Source organism: Solea solea, chromosome 10, assembly GCF_958295425.1.
Source record: "Solea solea chromosome 10, fSolSol10.1, whole genome shotgun sequence".
Taxonomy (NCBI): Eukaryota; Metazoa; Chordata; class Actinopteri; order Pleuronectiformes; family Soleidae; genus Solea; species Solea solea.
Genome location: NC_081143.1, coordinates 1,158,911 through 1,182,823, shown reverse-complemented (window position 1 = coordinate 1,182,823; position 23,913 = coordinate 1,158,911). Strand labels below are relative to the sequence as shown.

The 23,913-nt window shown below is 42.3% G+C and overlaps 1 protein-coding gene across 2 annotated transcripts in view; it reads left to right on the top strand.

Annotated features, from left to right (window-relative positions):
- The window catches only part of LOC131466637 (SEC14-like protein 1), a 34,389-nt gene extending 11,489 nt beyond the window's left edge, over nt 1-22,900 (top strand). The window contains exons 3-17 of one of the 2 annotated variants that reach the window (XM_058640028.1): nt 10,406-10,555; nt 10,670-10,801; nt 11,162-11,290; nt 11,544-11,817; nt 11,919-12,028; nt 12,993-13,182; nt 13,888-13,976; nt 14,084-14,154; nt 15,057-15,228; nt 15,575-15,709; nt 15,839-15,973; nt 16,876-17,127; nt 17,202-17,380; nt 18,771-18,797; nt 20,051-22,900. In XM_058640028.1, coding sequence (XP_058496011.1) covers nt 10,406-10,555; nt 10,670-10,801; nt 11,162-11,290; nt 11,544-11,817; nt 11,919-12,028; nt 12,993-13,182; nt 13,888-13,976; nt 14,084-14,154; nt 15,057-15,228; nt 15,575-15,709; nt 15,839-15,973; nt 16,876-17,127; nt 17,202-17,380; nt 18,771-18,797; nt 20,051-20,156 — 2,151 coding nt within the window. In that variant the 3' untranslated portion in view covers nt 20,157-22,900. The remainder of the gene's footprint in view (nt 1-10,405; nt 10,556-10,669; nt 10,802-11,161; nt 11,291-11,543; nt 11,818-11,918; nt 12,029-12,992; nt 13,183-13,887; nt 13,977-14,083; nt 14,155-15,056; nt 15,229-15,574; nt 15,710-15,838; nt 15,974-16,875; nt 17,128-17,201; nt 17,381-18,770; nt 18,798-20,050) is intronic. The other variant, XM_058640029.1, reaches the window with a different exon arrangement.
- The last annotated feature ends 1,013 nt before the right edge of the window (nt 22,901-23,913 follow it).

The following is a 23,913-nucleotide window of genomic DNA, read 5'->3' as shown; positions in this document are numbered from 1 at the left end:
GATAAAGTCGCTGAATCTCGCCGTCGTTGCGGCAGAGGCAGCCTGCAGAGATCGTGCTCTGCCAGCTCATCGCTTCACTGTCAGCAGGATGTCGATTAACGCTGCGGTTTCCTGTTCCCTGTGTTGCTCAACGGGGAACTTCAGGGAAATCTCGCTCATCGTTGTCTCAGCACTTTTTTCCTTTTTAAAAACCAAGTTGAAGCTTATTTTGGCAGAGTCACGTCTCAGTGAGCAGCACATGTCGTATCCAGCATTTCTTCTTCCTTTTTGATCGCTAACACACACACACACACACTTATTCATTCATTCATTATACCACACAGCCTTTAGGGCTTGACATTGATATAAAGTCCCGACACTTTCACAGATTGTTTCCCCTCCTCTCACCGAGTCGGTCGTTCCAGGCGGTTCTGCCATTACAATGCACTGTAACAGTGAGATGAGTGGGTGGTGTGGTATGCAGAGAGAGACCCAGTGCTCTATTGTTGTGTCCTTTCAATCAGGAGATTGTTCTCTTTCCTCGCCCACATCCAGTTTACACCTTAGCTCAGTTATGGAGGACAGACTTGAATGTTTTGCACATATTTTGGGAGTCATTGTGATGGTGGACTGGCTTGTTGTGGAGAGACCTGTGTTTTTCTGCTTTGTGCTTATATATATGCTTTTCCATTATACATTATAGCACAACTCGGATTTGCTAGTTCCTGCTACATGGTGCTTCTGCTCTGACGAGGTTCAAAGCGAGCTGAGCCGATGCTGAAATGTGACACCAATAGGCTGCCGGCCACTGATTGGTCAGAGAGTGTCGTCACTGGAAGAGTCATGAGCGCGATGTCTGACACAAGAATCAAACCTGCCGGCAAGAGAGATACAGCATTCATACCAGTGTTGTTTTTGGCCGCCATTTTAGATTAAGTCTTAGTCTTTTGGACTAAAATACTTATTAGTTTTAGTTAAATTTTAGTAATTTCTATACATACATTTCCCTCTGCCCCCGGCGCGACTGTCAATCAGAGCAGACTGTCCTCTCCTCAGTGCACCCCGACTACGCCGTGTCGCCAGGATGGGGAGTGACTCACGTAAATCAGGAGCCAGGGGTCAGCGGCAATATCACAACCCACTTGAAACACAGACCACGGAACTTTTAGGTTTTAATTGACAGATTAGACGCACAATAAGCAGAAATGTCATGCATCCTGAACTTCTGACCGAACACACACGTCTCGTCAACGAAAACTCACACACGTCTCTTCATGTTTTTGTCATCAAAGATCCACGTTTGCCTCGTTATCGTCATGAAAAAAGGGGCGTCGACAAAATCATTTTGTCATCGTTGACAAAAACAACACTGATTCATACATGGCTGCTGTGCGAAAATTCACTACGGGCCGTCGTCAAGGTGCAGGTCCTGAGGATCTGGTGTGTTTGCGTCGCGTATAAAACAACGTCACAGCAGATTCACGCAACCGTGCTATGATAACCCCGCCCACGTTGAGGAGGTACTATGAAGTAGTGGGAAAACGACGGGACTGATAACAAACCAAGTCGAGCCGAGGACAGAAAAGTGCCATTAGTGGAAATGCAGCCTTAGTCTTGGTAAACACTGGTAAAAATAAGTAGCTTCATAGAGAAAAACATCTTCTACACTTGAGTGCAGGAAATAAATGTTGTCTTACTTCCTTTGCAAACAGAATAGTACTATGTTTGTTCATGTACAGGAGGCTGTGTCAACAGCATCCATGCGCCGTAACCGTGTAAAGCTGCTGAACTGGTTGACCTCGCTGTGGGGAATTTGGGAGACTGGAGTTGTCTTATCCAATACAGGATCTTTCCCTAATAATAGATTGTCCCTTCTTTAGCTCACATGAGTGGTTTCCTAGTCCCATGATCAGAGAACCGTGTACTTGATGATTTAACAGGTGAGAGTGAAAACCCTCTAAATTCAAGTGAATCCTTATTTTCTTGGTTTGTGCTGCAGAAATCCCCCACCCTTCTTAAAGATAAAGATGTAAACAGGGACTCAAAGGCACCACTAACACGATAAACCAGTGTAGCCTGTCTAATGGAAACTTAAAACATGTTTAATGGGACAAATAGTGCTTTATTTTGGCTGTTATATGATCCCTGTGTTTGAGCCGGAAGAATAAAACCCCCACATTTTTCACTGACCTAGTTTCCAGTTCATAGCTCTGCTCTCAAAAATGAAAACCGGGAGGAATTTTCCTCTGCATGAGCTGGACACCGAAACCCTTCCACGTCAAATTATGTTAGCAGATGCCAGCGAGTTCTTTTCTGCACCAGGTCCGTTATTTTCAGAAGAGAAGAGGGTTTGCGTGTCTGAATCATGAACTTTTCTGTCCTCCTGGTGTTCAGTGACGTCCTGTGGTGAATCTCGAATTATTTGGCTCTAATTAAGATCCGATGGTGTCTTTGTTTGTTCCCGTCTTTGCAAACAAGAGGTGATGTCAAATGTCAGCAAATCATCAATCAATCAAATAAAAAAGGATCTGCAGCTATTTTTGATAATAACATGTTTCTTAAATGTGAATATTTCCTGGTTTCTTTGCTCCGTGAAACAAAGAAATCATTCAAACTGAACAAAACGTTTGAGAACATTGATCAACAGCTTTCATTTTAATCGACCAAATTACTAATAAATGAATGAGAAATATTTGACAGATAAATCGATTTATAAAAAATAATCTCTGTGTGTGTAAAGGTTTGCACATTTAATTGCAAAATAATCCTAAATCACAGTGATGTGATTAAGTGCTATATCCAAATGAAAAACACACTGCAATTGCTTGAATGAGATTAAATGTGTGACGAAACAGTATTATGAAGAGTTCATGTCGTGTTATAACTCTTAAAATGTATAAAGTCCTCAGGATTTGGATATATTTATTTTGTGAAAACCAGAGTTAAAATGTAAATATGATGTCATACCAATTATGAATCATGTTGCTATTGCAGTATGACTTTTTTGTCCATTTCCTGCAGCTCTGCTAATGTATAACCGCGACCGCTCGTTTAGATAATGCAGCCAAATAGGCTCCTACGTGTGTGTCGAAGCCGAATCCCTAAAGTGCTCCCGAACTAAAATGTCCACGTTTTGCGAGCCAGCGGGAAAAGCCAGCTGATGAAGACGGCAAAGGGGTGACCTCTGCACAGCTGTCGCCTCTGTTACACAACCACTGACAGAAGCTCCAGTGAGGAAGTTAGAAGTGTGTTGTGGTCAGTGTGGCTCCCAGATGACTGAAAGGATTTTCACATTAATGCAAACAGAGAGCGACTCTCCTCTCACTTTCAGGATTGAGTTGTTAAGCAAATGAATATCTCTGACGAAACATACCCAGTTAGCATGTAAAAAATAACAACTTCATTCCCCTCTATTGTGTGACAACGATGGGAAAATAGTCCCATGTAATGAAGGAAGTAAGAAGAGAGATTGTGGTATTTTGCCCTTGGCTGTTCAGCTGAAGTTCGTGTGAAGGCTTTTTCTGAACATCTGAAGATCAAGTTGCTTCATGTCTTACAAAGTGTCTCCTCCCTCTGTTTCTTGTGAACAGCTGTATCAGAGCTGTTGCTATGTTACAACAGCTTTGCCTTGGGCTTTTTCCTTTTCCTTCCATTCCATACAATCCAGTGCAACTGCTGAATGTACAGTATAAGCACTTAGTCTTTGTATGACTTGTTGTAAGGCCTTGCCTTTTTCGGTACATGTCTGGCTGGATTTAGTATCTTTTCAGAGTTGCTTACATTACATGTTACATTACATGTCATTTAGCAGACGCTCTTATTCAAAATGACTTACAAGGGAATTGAGTACAACCTACCAGGGGTGGAGTTGAACTTGCGAGTCTTTTGTACACAAGGCATCGGTCTTAACCACTGAGCCACTCCACCCACATCAATGTGTCATAGTGAGTTTTTATTCACTTTATTACAGTAGTGAACACATGAGCGCTGGGCAGCACTTATCTGTGTTGGGTACCTTGCTCTGGGGCACCCCAGCCCTTGGCCTGTCCTGGGATTTCAACCAGCAATCCTCAGGCTCACAATCCCAATTCACTTGGACTTGAGCATGGGCTGTGTTGTGTTGTGGCTGTCAGTGTTACTCAGCCCAATTGTCACTCAACAGAACCAACAGAACTGGGTCATCGTTTGATCAGGAATGGTCGTCCCCAGTCAAATACAAAATTTGATTTTGGTATTATTTGCTGCTGATATTTAAATATTCTAAACTCCAGCGCATGAGCTAGTGAAATAAATGCAGGGTTCGCGGGGAGCCACTAAGGAGATGCATTCAAGAAACCTTGTAAATTCAATCACTTTCACATGCAGTCATTGCAGTAGAAGTATTTACTTGTATGAATGCAATCATTGAAAAAAACATTTGTTTTGTACATTTTTAATATATTTTTGCATTGTCATGATCATCTGAATAATCAAATACAAAACAAAAGTCAAATTCTCGTGGCCATCCCTACTTCTACTGTATCTAGTGCGACCTCCAACCTGTTCTCTGTTGTTTTTTGTGTAGAAATGTTTGTGTAATAGCTCTGCAAAGCACTGGCGACCTGTCCAGTTTGTACCCCGCCAAACTCTGCCCCCCCCGGATCGGTCATTTGCAGGTACATCTGTCTGTCTGGTTTTAGAGAGGCTGATCAGAGCGGAGGCCGTGTGACGCCATGAGCCCTGTGGCTGTATGCATGAATGTATGTACTGTATATAACCTGTGAGGTGTTGGGACTTTTGCTGTTTGATGGGTAAACATGCGGTTGGTGAGTCATGTGCAAATACTCACGAAGAAGGCAGTGGAAGTGTACACGGGAAAGCCGTATTGTAAACACACGGGTGTCGTAGGGTTTTTCAGATCTTGTTGGTTATTTACACTCGCAACACAAAATGCGTGCCGTCCTCACAAGAAGGGAGGAGAACGGCTGTCCCTCCTGTCCACTGTGAAGGAAGTGCAGTCACACGGAATCTGTGCTCTCCTGTTCCACTTCTGATGTCAGCAAATTAAATTGAGGTGCCCCACTTCGACATTGATCCATTAACCTAAAAAACGTCCCTCAGCAGGGGAGGAAGACTGTATCTAGGCCTGCAATTATTAAATTGTCACTGTCATTTTATTTTATGCCATAATTGCACCAAGTTCATAATCCTAATATTTTCTTGATTTATTAATCAGTTGTTTGGTCGATAAAACGTTGATGACTGTTTCCCAAACCTTGAAATTAGATGTTCTCAAATGTCATGTGTTTTGTCCACAAACCACATTTATTACATTTTAATGATGTGAAACCAAAGTATTTTAAATTTAAACGTAAGTGACATTTATGTTTAGATTAAAGTATTACATACAATCATTTTTATATTTTATAAATTTTTGTATTCTTTTCTCAATTAATGAAGTACTTATTAGGCCACAACATGTCCGAAAAATTACAATCATTGTTTTATCCACCACCAACCATGTTGTCAAGAGTCAAGAAACCAGAAATCTGAGAACTTGATTTGATTATTTAAAAAAAAAAAAAAAAAAACTCAAATTGGTAACTCATTCTTTCTCTATTATACTCTGCTAAGAAACCACCATAACGGAGAGATACCATTATTAAATTAACAGCTGTACGGTAATGTAAGGTTGAATTGGGGGGTGGAGTGGCTCAGTGGTCAAGACCGGTACCCTGTATGCAAAAGACTTCAGACCGGTAGTCTTTTGCCGGACTTGTAAGTCGATTTGGAATTGAGTACAACCAGCCAGGGGTGGAGTTGAACTTGCGACCCTGAAGTCTTTTGCACACAGGGTACTGGTCTTGACCACTGAGCCACTCCACCCCCAAATTCAACCTTACATTACCGTACAGCTGTTAATTTAATAATGGATAAAAGCGTCTGCTAAGTGACATGTAATGTAGTGTTTCTAACATTTACAGATTGCAATTTCAGTTACCTGGAAGTGACGTCACTTCCAGGTAACTGACAGTCCGTGTTCAGAACAGTCCGTGTTCTGCTGGTGTGGTTTTGGTCTGAAACAGCACGGCTGACGAGAGCGTCAGTGATGAGACATTTACATCGGCTCGCTTGTAGTGACGAGGACGTTTTTGACTATAAAAACCACTTCATGTTTGTAAGTACACCTCCATAACCTCCACACATTTAAAAGCTAGAACTGTAGAACATTTAGCTTTTCTGCCAGAAATGGGCTGGAAACAATTATGAATGATACTCAAGGTTAAATAGTGATGGCTTTTGATGTGTGACACACACACAAACTGTGATTTATAATAAAGAAAATAAAAAAAGACTTGGTACGTGCCAGACATTCCCTTTTCCTCTTTTTGTTTTGACCCTGCTTGCAGCTATAGATGTCTGTTTTAGGTGCCAGAAATTCAAAAAGGATCATGTCTGGGCGGCCCGCCAGTACAACACACTACGCACACATGCTTTCATCGCAGTCGCCTTTTGTCTTCCTCGAGTTTATTATGTCTCCCTCTGGAGTTTGTGGATTTCCTCAATTTCAATTCCTGAGCTGAACGCATCCTTTTTTCCCCCCATACCTGTGCCCTTATCCACACTTCCTGTTGTCCAGAGGGAAAATGGAGGGAAGGGTTTAAGGAACCATGTATTGTTGTCATATTTTCTCGTGCGTACTTACGGACGCGTCTTGACCTTCTAGCTGTGTCGAAACATATTCACATCACCGCGCTGAGCAGAAGATGACGTTTTCCCTGTCTTTTCAGAGTCAGTCACTTTTTTTTTAGTATTCCAGCAAAGAGTTTAAGCCAATTTAAGCATATTTATTCAAGTGAAGCTCTGCAACCATGGTTGTTGTGGTTGTTGAAAGCCAAAGATAAACTTAAAAAGGTGGTGGTTTCATGCACACATGATTGTTGGATGTTGCATTGTCGTTAGATGGCGGCATATTGAGAGCGACCAGCTAACGTAGTTTAAATCTTAGATTGTTTTGGTTCTTAGAGCATTGCTGGTGTCACACATACACTTTACTCACATGTTTATTTTCTAGCACACGAGTAATGTTAGCTCCCAGTTCATCAGTGCCATATTTCACTCTGTAACAGTAGGTAAGATGAGAATGAACATTTTTACAATTAGCAGAATATGACCTAGATATTAATGAGGTTTGTGTTTGTTATGCAAGTTGCTTTCAGCTGTGTGTTTTGAGTCATGCCCTGCAGAAGACATGCTCTGCGTGACAGGTGAATCAGGGAGCAAACGAATGTGAAATGCAAACATGATCCTGTTTCAGGCAAGTTGACATATCCTGGAAAAACGAGCTGAAATGTTTGTCACAGACACACTCTGGTATTTTGTCAGGTCAATTACAAATAAGTGAAAACCACCTTTTCACTTATTGTGATTTATGTTTTTGTATATTTAGCTTTTTTTGGAAAACATGCATTACAAGAAGAGTTTAGGAACTTCAAACACCCCCTTACTATCCAGCAAATGGAGCTCGTAAGGTTATACTACCACATCCTATGACCGTGGATAGAGATCCTGTTAGGACCTCCTGTTGTCAGTGTTTATTCCGTCCTACTCTGCTGAGTGTTATGAATACTCTTCATGTTAACATCACAGCAATTTCTAACGTACTAAAATGAGAAATTAGATTGTACTGGATTTTTTGGTACTGATCAGTCAAATGGTCCGAGTGTGTGTATCATGGTGAAGTGAACAGCATGCGCTTTATTTTTAGGGCGCCATTCTCAAGAATAACCTATCGCCAAGACCGTCCCTTTTCCTGTTTTTAAAACTCAAACTGTCGGGCTATTTACGGCGCACAGGGGACAGATAAAAGTGGAGCTGTGTGTGTGTGTGTATGAAATGTCTTTTTTCAGCCCTGTGTTTTTGTACAGTATGTAAGACCATTGTTGGAGTGAACAGTAGTGGTGCTTTGCACATGACACAGTGTTTGTGGTTGAGTTTTCTTTTTGTTGGCGTATTGTATGGTTGTCGTTGGGTGAAACTGATGTTTACAGTGGAAGCTTGTTGTGCTGAGCCTGCTCCCACTGTTCCAGAGCACCAGGGCTGAAAAACAGAGCTCACCATTGACTCAGTCAGTGGACAGTAGGCAGCTGGGTGTTTCAGCTACACTGGCATTGGTATGCCAGTGTAGCTGCTGTGAGCCCTGCTCTCTGCCTACTCTGACACAATACAGTGGCCGCTGTTGCTCAGCATACTAACGAGCCAGTCTTTAACTTCTCTGAGTTTCTTCATGTGAAGCTGATTGTCAAGGCAGGAAAACACTGGTATAAAGAGTGAATCACTCGTGGATTTCGTCTTAACGAGTGGCTCTGAGGAAGAACATGAAACTGGAGTTGGATTGTTGAGCCCCATTTCTCCAGTTCTCATAGATTTCACAGGACCTCAAGGACATTTGCGCTGTCCTGTGCTTCGTAGAGCACAGTGCTTTTATCAGCGAGGTTCATCACACACTCACACTGGCCCTTAAATCTCAGTTAGCGCTCGTATTTCCAGACACACTGCATACTTACAGTGGATCAGAGGAAGCCAATGGCCCATATATGATGCCAATGTTTTTTTTTAAAAATGTATGTTTGGCTAGTTTTCTCTTTTTTCCGTCCAGTAAAATAAAATGGTTTAATAATACATACATATTGGCTGTATACATACATGCATACAGCCAATATTAATAATCACAAATGGCACACAAAGTTTCTTTAGTGGGCATTTAATGGTCTGTTTCTGCAGTCTGTATTCAGTGTCTGGTCTGCAGTACACTTGTATGTTTTAAATGAAAATAATTAACTGTAAAAGTGGTAAATACATACAAAATAGCTGCATCTATGAAGTCACTAAGTGGAAAATGGATGGTAGATTTGCAGTGCCGCATTCCCCACGGTTCTCTGTCCTCTGTCTGTCTGTGCGTCCCTGGTGTTTCATGCATTCCTTTATTTCCTGAAAACTCAAGTTACTGGATTTTCATAAGCTGTCAAAACAAAGGTGAGCTTGCATTAATGGTTTGAGTCCATATGTGGCAGATTATTATTCATAAAGTTGATAAATATTATACCAAGTTAAGCTGATTCATTAAAGACAGTTCTGTTTTGTCAGATGAGGGAAACAGTGGCCACTGGCTGCCCTCATTTTCATTTTCAATACATTCTGTTGGATTTTGCAGAAAAGGGTCCATGACGTAAGCGTCTCAGACTGGCTCGGTGTTTTGACTCACTTTATCATAGACATCACATCACTGAGTGTTTAGACTTGCCAGTTACACAACGTCGCCAGTCTGATCCAAGATGAGAGAATTGTGGTGATAAAGAAAAAAAGAGGGTGAAATGGTTAGTTCACTGTAGCAGCCACAGCCTTGTTGCATAACTGCTGACCGGCCTCTGCACAAGAGCTTTGCTTATGTTTAGCATTTTCTATGTGAATGTGCAGTCTGGAGAACCAGTGTTGTCCTTCAGGGCCCAACTGTTACTTACAACCTGGTTGTGTAATAAAGTATTGAGGGCCTTTGTTGTCATGGAATTAAAAAGTGCTTCTATGATCAGGCTTGATTTGAATGAGAAGTTTGGAGTGGTGCAAAAGTTGAAAGATCTTTTGTTTGTTTTCTGTGAGACTCTCAAATTCTCCAGGCTCTTAAAGCTGAAACGGCAACAAGATGCACTGTGGTTGTGTGGGTTTTAAAACTGAAGCTACCCTTCAATCATATGTGAAATGTACAAGAACACCACGAACAAGAACACCACAAACAAGAACACCACAAACAACAACACCACAAACAACAACACCATGTTTAGGTTGCGTTTTGAAGAAACTTAATTATATGTTTTTAATGGATGTTTGGTGACTTCACTGCCTTCCCTTGGACCTTAGTTCCTTTATCGGGCAGCAAGTTTCCATCTCCTTTTGTCCACAGCTATGGCCTCCACTTCTTTCCAGGGGATTTTGCCATTTTCAGATCTAGGAATGTCTTGATCTAGGTGTTCTTCGGCCTGCCTCTCTTCCGTTTTGGAGTGTCCGTGTGTGGGCCAGTTGCATTCTTTTCTCTGTGATGATGTCACTCCGAGGTTTTGACTTGGTCCTTCTCAGGATTTCTTCGTTCTTCGTATGTGTTCCTGCCACCTCACTTTCAAGATCTTCCTCAGGTTACTCTGGTGGATGGTATCTAACTTTTTGGTCAGTTTGACAGTGCACCTCCATGTTTCACTTAGAACTGTGGTGTTGTGCAGTCGATGCTTTGTGTCAAGGTTGATGGTGGACTTCACTGCAGCCATGTGTCAGCCTGTTGTTCCCATGTACTACTCAGAGTGCCTTTGCAGGAGAACTTCTGTGACGTTCTGGACAGAAGAATTTTAAAATCTGAACAAAGCTCCAGTGTTCACTGATAATTATCTGTCTGTTTCAGGCCTATGAGCGCAGATTCCCTACGTGTCACCTCATCCCGATGTTTGTGGCGAGTGATGTGATGGAGGAGGAGGCCAGCGAAGACTCATCCACCCACAGGGTTCAGAGACGCTGTGCCCTGGATGTGGACGCGCCACGCCTGCTCAAAAGGGTACGTTGTACACCAGCGGCGTTACAGTGGTTCTGTCTCACTGTCTGTCTTCATTTGTTTAAAACTTAAAATTAGTTTCTTCATTTAAGTTTCTTGTGTGTGTGTGTTTTGCAGATTGCTGGTGTGGACTATGTCTACTTCATCCAGAAAAACACACTCAACAAGAAAGAGAGGACGCTGCACATCGAGTCCCACAACGAGACCTTCTCCAACAGGGTCATCATCCATGAGACCTGCTGCTATTCGGTCAGTAATCATGCTAACAACACAGCTGTGGTGTGATCTGAGGGTTTATTTTCTCTGTTCATCAGTTCATTGGTCACTTCCAGTTCCAAGGTAAATGGAACGCAGGCTTTTTCCCTGTTCACAGCCTTTTCTCTCACACACCAGAAGCGTTTGTGTGTGTGTTTTTGTTTACATGCCCTGAGTTTCACAGAGAACTGAGAAATGGAAAGGACTGGACATAATGATCTACACACTCCCACTGACTGTTTGTTCACGCTGTGAAAATGTGCCCTCTGTATTAGTCATCATCTGGGTGTGTGGTTGCCATAGTAACTTCTACAGTATATGAAATACAGTGTGTGCTTGTACGTGCTGACGCAGGTTCACCCAGAGAACGAGGACTGGACGTGCTTCGAGCAGACTGCCAGCCTGGACATCAAGTCTTTCTTTGGGTTTGAGAGCACGGTGGAAAAGATCGCTATGAAGCAGTATGCCAGCAGTATCAACAAGGTGTGTGTGTGTGTGGGCTCGTTGCATCCCATAATAAGCATTTACGTCGTGTAGGCACAGATGCATAAGTTAATAACAGTAATTTGGTTTCCCAGTGCAACACAATGGGTCCTACATGGAGAATATACTGATACTGTTAAGTTTGGAGCTTGCGTCACTCACACCACCTCATGTCAAAGTCACAGAAACAAGTATAAATGATCTTTAAATGGACAGGGCTCTTCTTTAAACACGCTTCTTCACTTCCTCACAGGGAAAAGAAATTATCGAGTACTACCTGAGGGAGCTACAGGACGAGGGGATCGGTCATGTACCTCGCTGGACTCCCTCCTCCTGTTCCCTGCCTCCCCCCAGGCCAACCAGTCTCTCCACCAGTCTACCCGAAGTACCCAAGCTTGTGGTCACACCCGCCATTTCTATCCCTTTGCCCGCCAACGCCAAAGACAGCACCTCGGTAGATGCCAAGCAGGAGAGCAGCACGCCTCAGGCAGACATCCTCAGTGAGATTCTGGCTGGTACACCTGAAGGTTTGTTCCCACTTGATATATAGCAACAAGAAAAGATTTGCTCTTTGTTGAAGGGTGTGCCTTCTTAATTTCATTCAATCTGTTGTGTTTCTGTGTTGCAGACAAGCTGGATGCAGACTATATCAAGCGTTACCTGGGCGACCTGACCCCCTTGCAGGAGAGCTGTCTGATCAGACTTCGCAAATGGCTGCAGGAGACGCACAAGGGAAAGGTAATTTTTCTCTTTCTTATGGTCCTTTTCCACTATAGTCCCACCTCGCCTCGCCTCGCCTCGCCTTGGTTTATGTTGCATCTCCACCACATAAAAAGTACCTGCTCAACGTGGGCGGAGTCATCACTGCACGGCTGCGTGAAACTGCAGTGACTTAGTTTTACACGTGGCACACAAACGAGTGACTGGTGACTTGTTAAACAGTTGTTTTCAGTCTAACTGAATCATTAGAATCAGTTCATTAAAAGAATTAGTTCAGTTCTTCCTCCATGAGCGGAGCACAGACTCCGTCTGCGGCAGGGTTAGTGATGCGGACTCCTCTGTTAAATATTGAGATTTTAGACATTTCCCTGGTAATTGTTGGAGACGAACCCACATTTTTAGGATTGTTAAGTCTCTTTAACTGATATACAGTTCAGCATTGTTCGGCTTGATTGGATTTGATTTCCCAAGTCCCACATCGGACAGCCCTTTTCTGCATGTCATTCCCCCTCTCTGCCTCCCCATTTCCTGTCACTCTCTCCCGTACTGTCGCTTAAAGGCAAAAGCCTAAAAATTATACTTAAAAAAAAATTAAATAATTGAATGTATTGCTGTAATTTCATGGTTTGAAAAAATGAAATTGAAATCGTCAGGTCAAACTCCATGAATAACCGGAAATCGGTGCATCCCTAGTGGAAACACAACTTGCCGCGCCGAGGCAAGCAGAGCCGGTGGAAACACGCCATTAGTGACATCGGACTGTAGATTGCAGCAGGAGCCCCTTTGCAAAGCAGAAAGGACGCAGTTGTTCTTCATTAGCAGAGTTAGGTTCAGTTAAAAACATGAAATGCACCGTCTGGGAGGTTTCAGGCTGCTGTGTAAACATATATGTATTCAATATTTGCCTGTGAAGCCTTTTTACATGCTTGTTGTTTGCTTGTTCACTGTTAAATTACAGCTACCTGCTCTCCTCTCTACCCAGATCCCTAAAGACGAACACATCCTGCGCTTCTTGCGTGCCAGGGACTTCAACATCGACAAAGCCCGGGAGATCCTGTGTCAGTCCCTGACCTGGAGAAAGCAGCACCAGGTGGATTATCTGCTGGAGACGTGGACTTCACCGCAGGTCCTCCAGGATTACTACACCGGGGGCTGGCACCATCACGACAAAGGTAGGCTTGCACAGTGCACACACACACACACACACACACACACACACACACACACACACACATGTTCGACATTCATGACTTGAGGGGACATTGCATTGACTTACATTCATTTCTTGGAGACTTACTCTAACCTTAACCACAATTACTACTGGCCTAATCCTAATCCTAATCCTAACCCTAACCCTAACCTCAACCTAACCATGAAACATATCTTCACCTTAAAATGTAGTAATTTACGTTATGGGGACTTGCTTTTTGTCCCCACAAGGAGGACAAGTCCCCATAATGTGACTGTGTAAACAGGTTTTGGTCCCCACAACATTAGTAATACCTGGTACACACACACACACACACACACACACACACACACACACACACACTCACACTCACTCACATGATCAGGTTACAGACTCGCACACACTGTCAGACGTGAAGTAAACATGTGGGTAATGTGTTGATATTTCTTAGTTACACAATCACAAACATGAGTGTCGATGGTAAAAATCACATTTAAGTGGCTCTTGTGTTTTGTGGACACAAGTGGACGATTAATCTGGTTTCTCTCTGCAGTGTTTGTACAGAATAAAGATGAACACACATAATAAAAGCCCTTTTACTGACGCAGTCACTTGTTGTGTAACAGGAGAGCACACACACCTGTAAACCGTGTGATGGGTGGTGTACTCATTTCTCTTGTTTCTGTAGATGGTCGTCCTTTGTACATCCTGAGGCTGGGCCATATGGACACGAAAGGTCTGGTCCGTGCTCTTGGAGAGGAGTCTCTGCTCAGACATGTATGCCACACACACACACACACATGCTGTGGTGATTAATGTGAGAGGCAAATTCTTAATATACAGAAACAGAAAAGCCCCCTGAGTTCATATTTATGTCATTATAGGTGCTTTCTATCAATGAGGAGGGTCTGCGACGCTGCGAGGAGAACACCAAGGTGTTTGGTCGACCTATCAGGTAAAAGCTTCACCTCACACACACGTGATCCAGTACTTCTGTAAACTAAGTGTACTTTTGGAGTCGTTTAATGTCGGTCAGACAAAACGAGCGATCTGAAAACGTTTAGGAACGAGTTAAAACAAAGGGTTTTTCAAGCACAATAAAGAATAAAAGCATTTGAATGAGCTGAATGGAGAGTGTGTCACATGACAGAGAGAGAGGTGAATATTAACAATGATTTAATGTCCAGAGACTTTTAGTTTGTTTGCTGGCAGACTCACATACTTGGGTATAAGTTAGTATAAGTGTCTTAGTGACTTCAAAATAAACCTCGGAACAGCTTAATGCAAGGACCTTGTTTTATGTTGTGTCGCTGTTTCTAAGAACAGCCTGAACCATTAAACCAGCAGGACTGTGTGAGGAAGTGTAGTGCTCAGTGCTTTAGTGGGTCCAGGTCACTATTTCTGGCACACTGGACCTTTTTATTTGAATAAAACATTTGTACCAATGGACCATAAAGAAGATCTAAAGCTGAACTGTAATAAAAAGCTTCAATGATTATTTTAAACAATAAAACGTGTCAAAGTTCAGTGACGTCGTCGTCTCTTGGATAAATGGTTCACACTCAGACACACATGCGCCCCATGAGAGAGTCCAGAGAGGTTTTTATCTCTCCCAAAATGGAAAGAACGCGAGAGAGAGAGAGAATCTGTCATCTGTCAGCCTTCTCCAACAGGAGGAGGTGGCTGAGATAAGAGCCACGCAGGAGGTACGAGGGGCACAGAGCCTGAATTAGCAAGCATTGCCTTCACCACTGAAGCTTCACTTCATAGTGACAGGTGCTAAGTGGTCAGAGAGTGTGTGTGTGTGTGTGTGTGTGCGTGCCCGCTCCCTAACCCTCTCACGTGCGCTCTCTGTAGCTGTTGGACGTGCCTGGTGGATCTGGAGGGACTGAACATGCGTCACCTGTGGCGTCCGGGAGTCAAGGCGCTGCTGAGGATCATCGAGGTCGTGGAGGCCAACTATCCAGAGACTCTGGGGCGGCTGCTCATCCTGCGAGCGCCCAGAGTTTTCCCCGTCCTCTGGACACTGGTGAGAACCAGCAGGGACACACACAAACACACACACACACGCTACATGGCGTGACTAGGTTTGCCGGTAACGAGCAAATCTCCACGTTAAAAAGAGCTCAATAATCACGCAGCTTGTTTAAATTAGTAACAACAAACGATGAATTAACCGATGATTCATTTCTTGCCCTACTTTTTAAACAAAGAAAACAAGAATAAAAGTTACCTTAAATCACCCTAGAAACAATCAGAGCATTATTATTGCACTCGTGAAAGATGTTAATTGTAGAATATAATGGCTGAGAACACTGAGGAGAGCATGCTCTTTATCATCCAACAATAACAACCCCCTCTGCCCTGGCTCTTAGGTCAGTCCATTCATTGATGAAAACACACGCAAGAAGTTCCTCATCTATGCAGGTAATGACTACCAGGGGCCCGGAGGTCTGGTGGACTACATCGACAAGGAGATCATCCCGGACTTCCTGGGAGGAGAGTGTATGGTGAGTCGTTTCAGCTCGTTCTTTTTCTGGCTCAAAGCACACACACACACACTCACACTCACACACACTCCACGCTGAGATCTCCTTCACTGACCCAGTCTGTGTCTGCGCCCATGTTATTCTACACAGTGTGAGGTTCCAGAAGGGGGCCTGGTCCCCAAGTCCATGTACCGCACAGCTGAGGAGCTGGAGAACGAGGACGTCCGTCTGTGGACGGAGACGATTTACCAGAGTGCCAGCATCTTCAAAGGAGCACCGCACGAGGTCAGAGGATGCAAGCCAGGGTTCACAATACTGCCACCTAGTGGCTGTTGCATGCAGTTGACTGCTTTCCGGAAATTTCAGATGTGGACCAAATGTGGCATGAGAGTGATAATGTGCTGTTACTGTCATGATTCATAGTTTCTATCAAAGGAGGAGCTGCATCGCCTTCTGTAATCACTGACGTCTCTGTTTAGCTCACATATGGACTTACTTGAACAGAACACAACTATCATCTGTGATGTAAACACTGCACATGCTAAATAGAGCTGAAACGATTCATCGATTATTAATCGATTACTAAATTCATCGACAACTATTTTGATAATCGGTTTGAAGCTTTTTTTATGATTAAAAACAAGATTTTCTTTGCTCTGGAGAACTAAGAAATCATTAAAAGTGAATCATTCTGGTTTGTGGACGAAAACAAGACATTTGAGAACATCATGGTTTCCAGGTTAGACGATTAACCATCAACTTTTTTTTAGGTTTTCTGATATTTTATGGACCAAACAATTAATCAAGAAAATAATCGACAGATTAATCGATTATGAAAATAATCGTTAGTTGCAGCTCTAATGCTAAATCAGTGAGAGGTAAACACATGGTAAACAGAACATTTGCTGCAGGTGTCTGCGGCTGTGGTTTTTCTGTAGCTGACGTGGGTTTATTCAAAAATTGGGGCGACCGATGGCAGATGTTTCCTCAGTAACAACACGACTCGTCTGCCTCTCCAATCTAAATGTTATGTTTGCACTGCAGGGCAATTGAAGTCACTGAGCAACATTGATCACTATTTATAGTTATTGGCTGATTATTAAATCAGCAAAGGCAGATTGTTGAAAAATAAGCGTTTCTCACTCAACACAGTTCCCTCCTCGCTCTCGTCTCTTTTGTCCTTTCAGCTCTTGATTGAAATCATCGACGCCTCCTCCGTCATCACCTGGGACTTTGACGTGTGCAAAGGTGACGTCGTGTTTAACATCTTCCACTCCAAACGCGCCCCACAGCCGCCGCGCAAAGATCCCCTGGGCGCCCACGGCATCACCTCGCCCGTGGGCAACAACGTCCAGCTCATCGACAAGTCGTGGACACTGGGGCAAGATTACAGCATGGTGGAGTCGCCCCTCACCTGTAAAGAGGGAGAGAGTGTGCAGGTGAGTGGCGAGCGTCATGAAGGATTCTGTTTTGCTGGGGTTTTATTGGCTGATTGTTTGGATCCTGTCCTCAGGGCTCACACATAACACGATGGCCGGGTTTCTACATCCTCCAGTGGAAGTTCCACAGCATGCCGGCCTGTTCGGCCACCAACCTGCCCCGAGTGGACGACGTGCTGGCCACCCTGCAGGTGTCCTCGCACAAGTGTAAAGTCATGTACTACACCGAGGTGTTGGGCTCCGAGGACTTCAGGTTGGTTACGTGTGATGAGCTTAAAACGTAACATCGCAATTTGAAAAAAAGCAACGACTTAAAAATGCTGAACGTTGAAAACAAGTCTTATATTTTGATGATGTCATGGGTTAATGCTCCATCACTGTTTTTTTTAGTCTATTAAAAGAATAGAATCACAATATTCTCCATAAATCGCTCAAGCAAAAAAAAAACATGTGCGTTTACTCACAGCCAGAGCGGCCATGTTGGCAGGAAAAGCTTCAGAATACACAATGGGTACGGAAAGTATTCAGACCTCTTTAAATGTTTCACTCTTTGTTTCATTGCAGCCATTTGCTAAAATCAAAACAGTTCATTTTATTTCTCATTAATGTACACTCAGCAGCCCATCGTGACAGAACAAAAACATATATGTTTGCAAATGTATTAAAATAGAAAAACACAAATATCACATGGTCATAAGTATTCAGAGCCTTTGCTGTGACACTCATATTTAACTCACATGCTGTCCATTTCTTCTGATTGTCCTTGAGATGGTTCTGCTCCTTCATTGGAGTCCAGCTGTGTTTGTTTAAACTGATTGGACTTGATTAGGAAAGGCACACACCTGTCTATATAAGACCTTACAGCTCACAGTGCAAATAAGAATAATGATCCTTACGCTGAGTATGAAAACAGCTTGAAACAGACCTGCAGCTGAAGTTGGCGTCCACATTTGGCGGCAGGAAGGGGAACTTAAGGGAAACTGACTTACTTAAAAATACACAAAGACGCACGCAGTTTCACATCAGTATAAATACGACTAATAATCAGCAGGAATGAGCTTTTGATTAAAGTCCATCAGATCCTGTAAATATTTGTTATATATTAAAAAATATTCAAAGCAAAAAAATAAATAAATAAATTTACCAGGGTCTTTGAACGCATCTCATAAGCTGCTCCCATTAGCTCAACACACATTGAACCCTGCATTACGTTCACAAGCCCTCATGTGCTGTAGTTTAGAGCAGAATGAGCTGGTTTACAGCACAGATCCACCTCCAACGCCACTGAAAAGACCTAATTCCCCGACATTTATGCTGCCAGTTTCCTGCCAGGATGGCGCCGATGTGTTTGTGTGTGTTTGCCGTGATGTTCAAACGTTACTTTTTAGTTCCACCCCCGTCTTATTTCAGTTTCCTGCTTCTTGAACATTGTGCGACCGAGTGACGCGTATGATTCAGATCTGTCACGTTGCTAAAATGACCTCGGGAAAAGCCTGAAGTGCGTCAGGATTTTTCTCGGCCCCAGACTTCTGAAACAGGAAGACCATCCTTTGAAACTCTTGTTAATCTAACGTTTTCTGTCCAATCCGCTCCCTTTTTTGTCCTCCTCCTCTTCCTCCTCCTGCTGTCTTCTTCCTGTGAAGAACCGCTTGCTGCGATGTGCAGAGTTTGTAAGTGGCTCAGTGATTTTTTCCCCCACCCCTTTTTTCCCTTTAGCACTAGCTCATCGTTGCCGCTTTTGTCTGCTAACCCCTGCCCCTCTGACCTCTGACCTCTGGCCGCCACGCTTCTAAATGACGCAGCAAAGAGATGTGGGCTGGCATCTGTTTTTGCTCAGGATTTTAAAGTCATGGTGCTGCCTAACAAGTGTCCTCGCTCCGAGACACCGACGTCTTAACTCTCTGCCTGCATGACTAACGATATAAGGAATCTTAGACTGGGTTAAGTTCGTCCTTACTCCCTTTTTGTTGTTGTTGTTGTTGAAAACCACCAAACTGAATCTCACTTCCCGTTGAGTTTTTTTAGCTGCTTTTCATTTCACCGTCCCTCCTAACACAGACTCCAGTCACTGTTCAACTCATTCTACATGTGTTTACTCGTAACAGGAGGATTTCTAATGTCTAACCTGAACTAAGTCACTTGGCTAACCATTTGTGTGTATTATAAATATCTTCATAAACGTCGTTCTCGGCTTGTTGCGGTGCCACGTCTGATATTGATTTTGCTGGAGTATTTGAGTATTCGCTCAGTCCCTGTGACTGTTTGTAACATTTCTTCTGTACAAAGATACAAACATGCACGTTTTATCAGTGATTGCATTTATAAAAACAAATATTTCTACTTTGTTCCTTGAATGCATCTCATAGTTTAAAAGTCTGGTCTTAACCTGATTCTGATTCTGAAAATTCAGTAAATTAGTTTGATTGTCAGGTAAAGTTTGCACAATACTAGGACTTTGTTTTCTGCTCAGTGACGCACATATAGGATAAGAAGAGAGAGAAAGAAAAGCAGAATTATTATTATTATTATTATCATTATTATAATAATAAAAGTGAGTGATCACAGGTAACTGAGACAGAGAAGAGTATGTTTTAAAAATGTAGTCAAATCTCGTCTCTCGCTACGAGTGATGTTGTGATTTGGGTCACAGTCGTTTGTCGTCTTTAACGTGTGCAAAACACAAGTATTCTGTTTAAACACGTCATGGTGCTTTGGTTTCAGTAACGTGGCTAAAACTCTTTGAATACAAGATGAAAAATGTCTTCCACACTTTCCTGCTGTGGGTGTGACTTGGCTGCATGGTGTTGCATCACGTGAGCGAGTTGACTTGCAGACTGGGTTCATCTGGTGTTCATACGTAAATCAGGCTGAAGCCGCCGTTTCCTCACGTGACCGCTGTGTTTCTCCTCGTCTCTTCTCTCAGGGGTTCCATGACCAGCCTGGAGTCGAGCCACAGCGGCTTCTCTCAGCTCAGCGCCGCCACCACCTCGTCCAGCCAATCACAGTCCAGCTCCATGATCTCCAGGTAGACAATGACCTCACCGTCATCACTGTGGAGCTGAAGAAAACCTGAAGCAAAAAGGAAAAAAGAAAACAATCTTTACAATTTAAAGGGCTGATTTTTGCACAAAGGTCACATGGTGGGGGGGCGGGTGGGGCATTGGGACAATAAAAAGGTCAAGAATTGTGTTTGCACCAGAGGTTTGGATAAAGAAAAAAAAAAAGGAGCAATATTGTAAATCTGGGAGTGACAGGACCAGATGACGACACCGGAGGGCGCTGTTACGTCCACAAGACTGAGACGGACGAGCTGTTACATTCATCAACAACAACATCAACATTCTCCATCGCAGCACAGCAGGTTGTTGATCCTTCACTGAACTGAACTGTGTGTCTCTGTGGCTTCAGGACACGCCCCTGTTTCACCTGCTCTTCTCAGTGGGCGGCGGCCTCTGAAACTTCAGTTTTCAAACATTCTTAAAATGTTGCAGATGCAGATTTTCTGAGGTGTTTTTGTGTTAAAACCTCAAACATCCACACTTTAAAACTCTGAAATGCAGTAAACTCACAATTAGACCTGGGTCAAAGGTCACCTGCATCATTATTATCATTATTATTATTCATCACTCACTGAGAAGTGGGTTTTTTTGGGACCTGGGTCTGAAACCCCGCCCCCACCCCGCCCCCGCGTGCATGAAGCAATAACATGAATTTGACTCTTTTTGTTTTTTTACCGTGTGAAATGTTTATCGTTGCCGCGTGTGGGCGGAGCTCGGTGCTGACGGACAGACGAGCAAAAACTGAGCCAGTTCACTTCTTAACTCTGTGGCATCATCATCATCATCTTCATCATCATTGTTATTGGTATTTCTCCATTTGTAACCCTGACAGTCATGGCTGTCAGCTGTCAGTGAACTGTGTGATGACATCACAGATCTCATCAGACGCTCAAAACCATCTGGATCTTAGTCTGTGACAGTGTGGCCGCATGCACCCTGAACCCTCTGTAAACGCTTCTTCTTATGTTACTGACTTCTTCTTCTTATGTTACTGACTTCTTCTTCTTATGTTACTGACTTCTTCTTCTTCTTATGTTACTGACTTCTTCTTCTTATGTTACTGACTTCTTCTTCTTATGTTACTGACTTCTTCTTCTTATGTTACTGACTTCTTCTTCTTCTTATGTTACTGAGTTCTTGTTTAGAGCTGAATGAGACTTTAGTGGGTTTCTGTAGGAGTGAAAGTGTTGGGGTGAAGCGGTGTGACTGCATGCGCACACGCTGAGTGGGTTTACAGGTTTATTATTATTGTTATTTATATGCAGTACATATATATATATATATATATATCTATATATAGATATATATATGTGTGTATAAAACAACAGCCATGTGTCCATAAATACCATTTTAGCCTTTTTTCTTGTCACTACTGTAAAAAAGAAAAAAAAAGAAATGAGTGACTGTGATTAACAAACGTTTCAGAATGCAACTGTTTTATTATTATTATTATTATCATTATTAGTAGTAGTAGTAATAATATCTGGTTAAAGAGCTCTGATGACTTCATACAGCTCAGACGGCCACTAGAGGGCAGTCATCAGCAGGAAGGAAAAAAATATGAAATAATGGTGCGTTCCATTTACGATGGAAGTCGGAGGTCGGACCTGGGAGTATTTGTGTGAACATCTGATTTACTGTAGAACAAACGCAAGGTTCTCATGGGTCCTTGAAATCCTTGAAAGTTTGTGAATTTCAAAAAATAAAACGCTTACATTCAAGGCCCTGAAAATTGCCCTTCAACCTAAACGGGTCCTTGAATCTTTCAAAGTGAAGTTGATATTTAGGTGAACGTCTCCCTCGTTTGTTACGATGCCCCCTACTGTTTGTCTCACACCCTGCGGACAGGACAAAGTCCACCCTCTGTCTCTCCCTCTCAGACGACGATGTCTGGGAAATAAAACAAAGACAAATAAGACTTTGACCAAAGATCGAGGACAATCAGCTGTTCCAGGTTGTCCCCCCGTGTTCAGCCACGTTAGCACATTCAGTCCTGGATCCTGGAAAAGTCCTTGAGTTTGAGTGCAACAGTAACAGTTAGCGGTTGCTCCGGCTTCTTTTTGAAGAAATTCCCCCATAACTCGGAACTTCCGACTTCCGACTACAACTGGAACATACCATAATACCTGTGCGAGACTGAGGGTTGTTGTTTTTTTGTAACTGGAGAATTCTGGCTCTGCCTGTGGTTGTTTGTTTTTAACTGTAAATGATCAAAGATCAACATGTGACAAAGTTTGTCATTAACTGCAATAACTCCTCCTCCTGTGTGTGTGTGTGTGTGTGGGTGGGTGGGTGGTTGGGTGGTTTCCACTCAAAGCCACAGTTTGTTAAATAAAGTTTAGAACACCGTTTCCTTCCAAGTGTGTTGTTGAACCTGTGCTGCAAGAAAAATCTAATCAAAATAAGTTTAGTTTGTCGTCGTGGGCAACGACACAAATTCAACTTTCCCACATAAAATAAAAAATTTAAAAAAACACGGACATCAGCTCAGAATCAGCTGCTCATCGGTCTGTTTGTGTCACTGACTGAAGCCATAGACTTTAACACATTCATCAGGAGGGCTATTGAACTGTGTGTGTGTGTGTGTGTGTCTGGTCTCCTTTTTTATGTCCGTCATGTTATTTCATGTCCAGGAATCGTATAAATGTTTGGATTCATGTCAACATGGCCGCCTTTACATGTTTTGAGAACATTAAACTTGAATTATGAGGAAATACCTGCACTTGTGTTTGCCCTGTGACCTCTGGTCTTTAAAAAGTCAGCTGCCAAGACAGGTTGGTATGGAAGCCCATTTCCGCCAGAAAAAAAAGAAAACTTAATAAAAACAAATAAAAAATCAGTAAGTTAGTCAAAATTATGAGATAAAAAGTCGAAATTATGAGATAAAAAGTCATAATTATGAGATAAAAGTCATAATTATGAGATAAAAAGTCGAAATTATGAGATAAAAAGTCATAATTATGAGACAAAAAAATCGAAATTATGAGACAAAAAAATTGAAATTATGAGATAAAAAGTCGAAATTGAGACAAAGTCGAAATTATGAGATAAAAAAATCGAAATTATGAGACAAAAATGTCGAAATTATGAGTTAAAAAGTCGAAATTATGAGATAAAAAGTCGAAATTATGAGATAAAAAGTCATAATTATGAGACAAAAAGGTCGAAATTATGAGATAAAAAATAGAAATTATGAGACAAATGTAGAAATTATGAGATAAAAAGTCATAATGAGAAAAAAAAGTCAAAATTATGCGACAAAAAGTCATAATTATGAGATAAAAGTTGATTCCTGGACATGAAATAACATGACAGACATAAAAAAGGAGACCAGACACAGACACACACACACACACATACACACAGTTCAATAGCCCTCCTGATGAATGTGTTAAAGTCTATGGCTTCAGTCACAGTGACATAAACAGGCCGATGAGCAGCTGATTCTGAGCTCATGTCCGTGTTTTTTGTTTTTTTTTTATTTTATGAGACAAAAAGTCAAAATTATGAGATAAAGAGTCATAATTATGAGACAAAAAATCGAAATTATGAGACAAAAAATCGAAATTATGAGATAAAAAGTTGAAATTATGAGATAAAAAGTCATAATTATGCGACAAAAAGTCATAATTATGAGATAAAAGTTGATTCCTGGACATGAAATAACATGACAGACATAAAAAAGGAGACCAGACACAGACACACACACACACACATACACACAGTT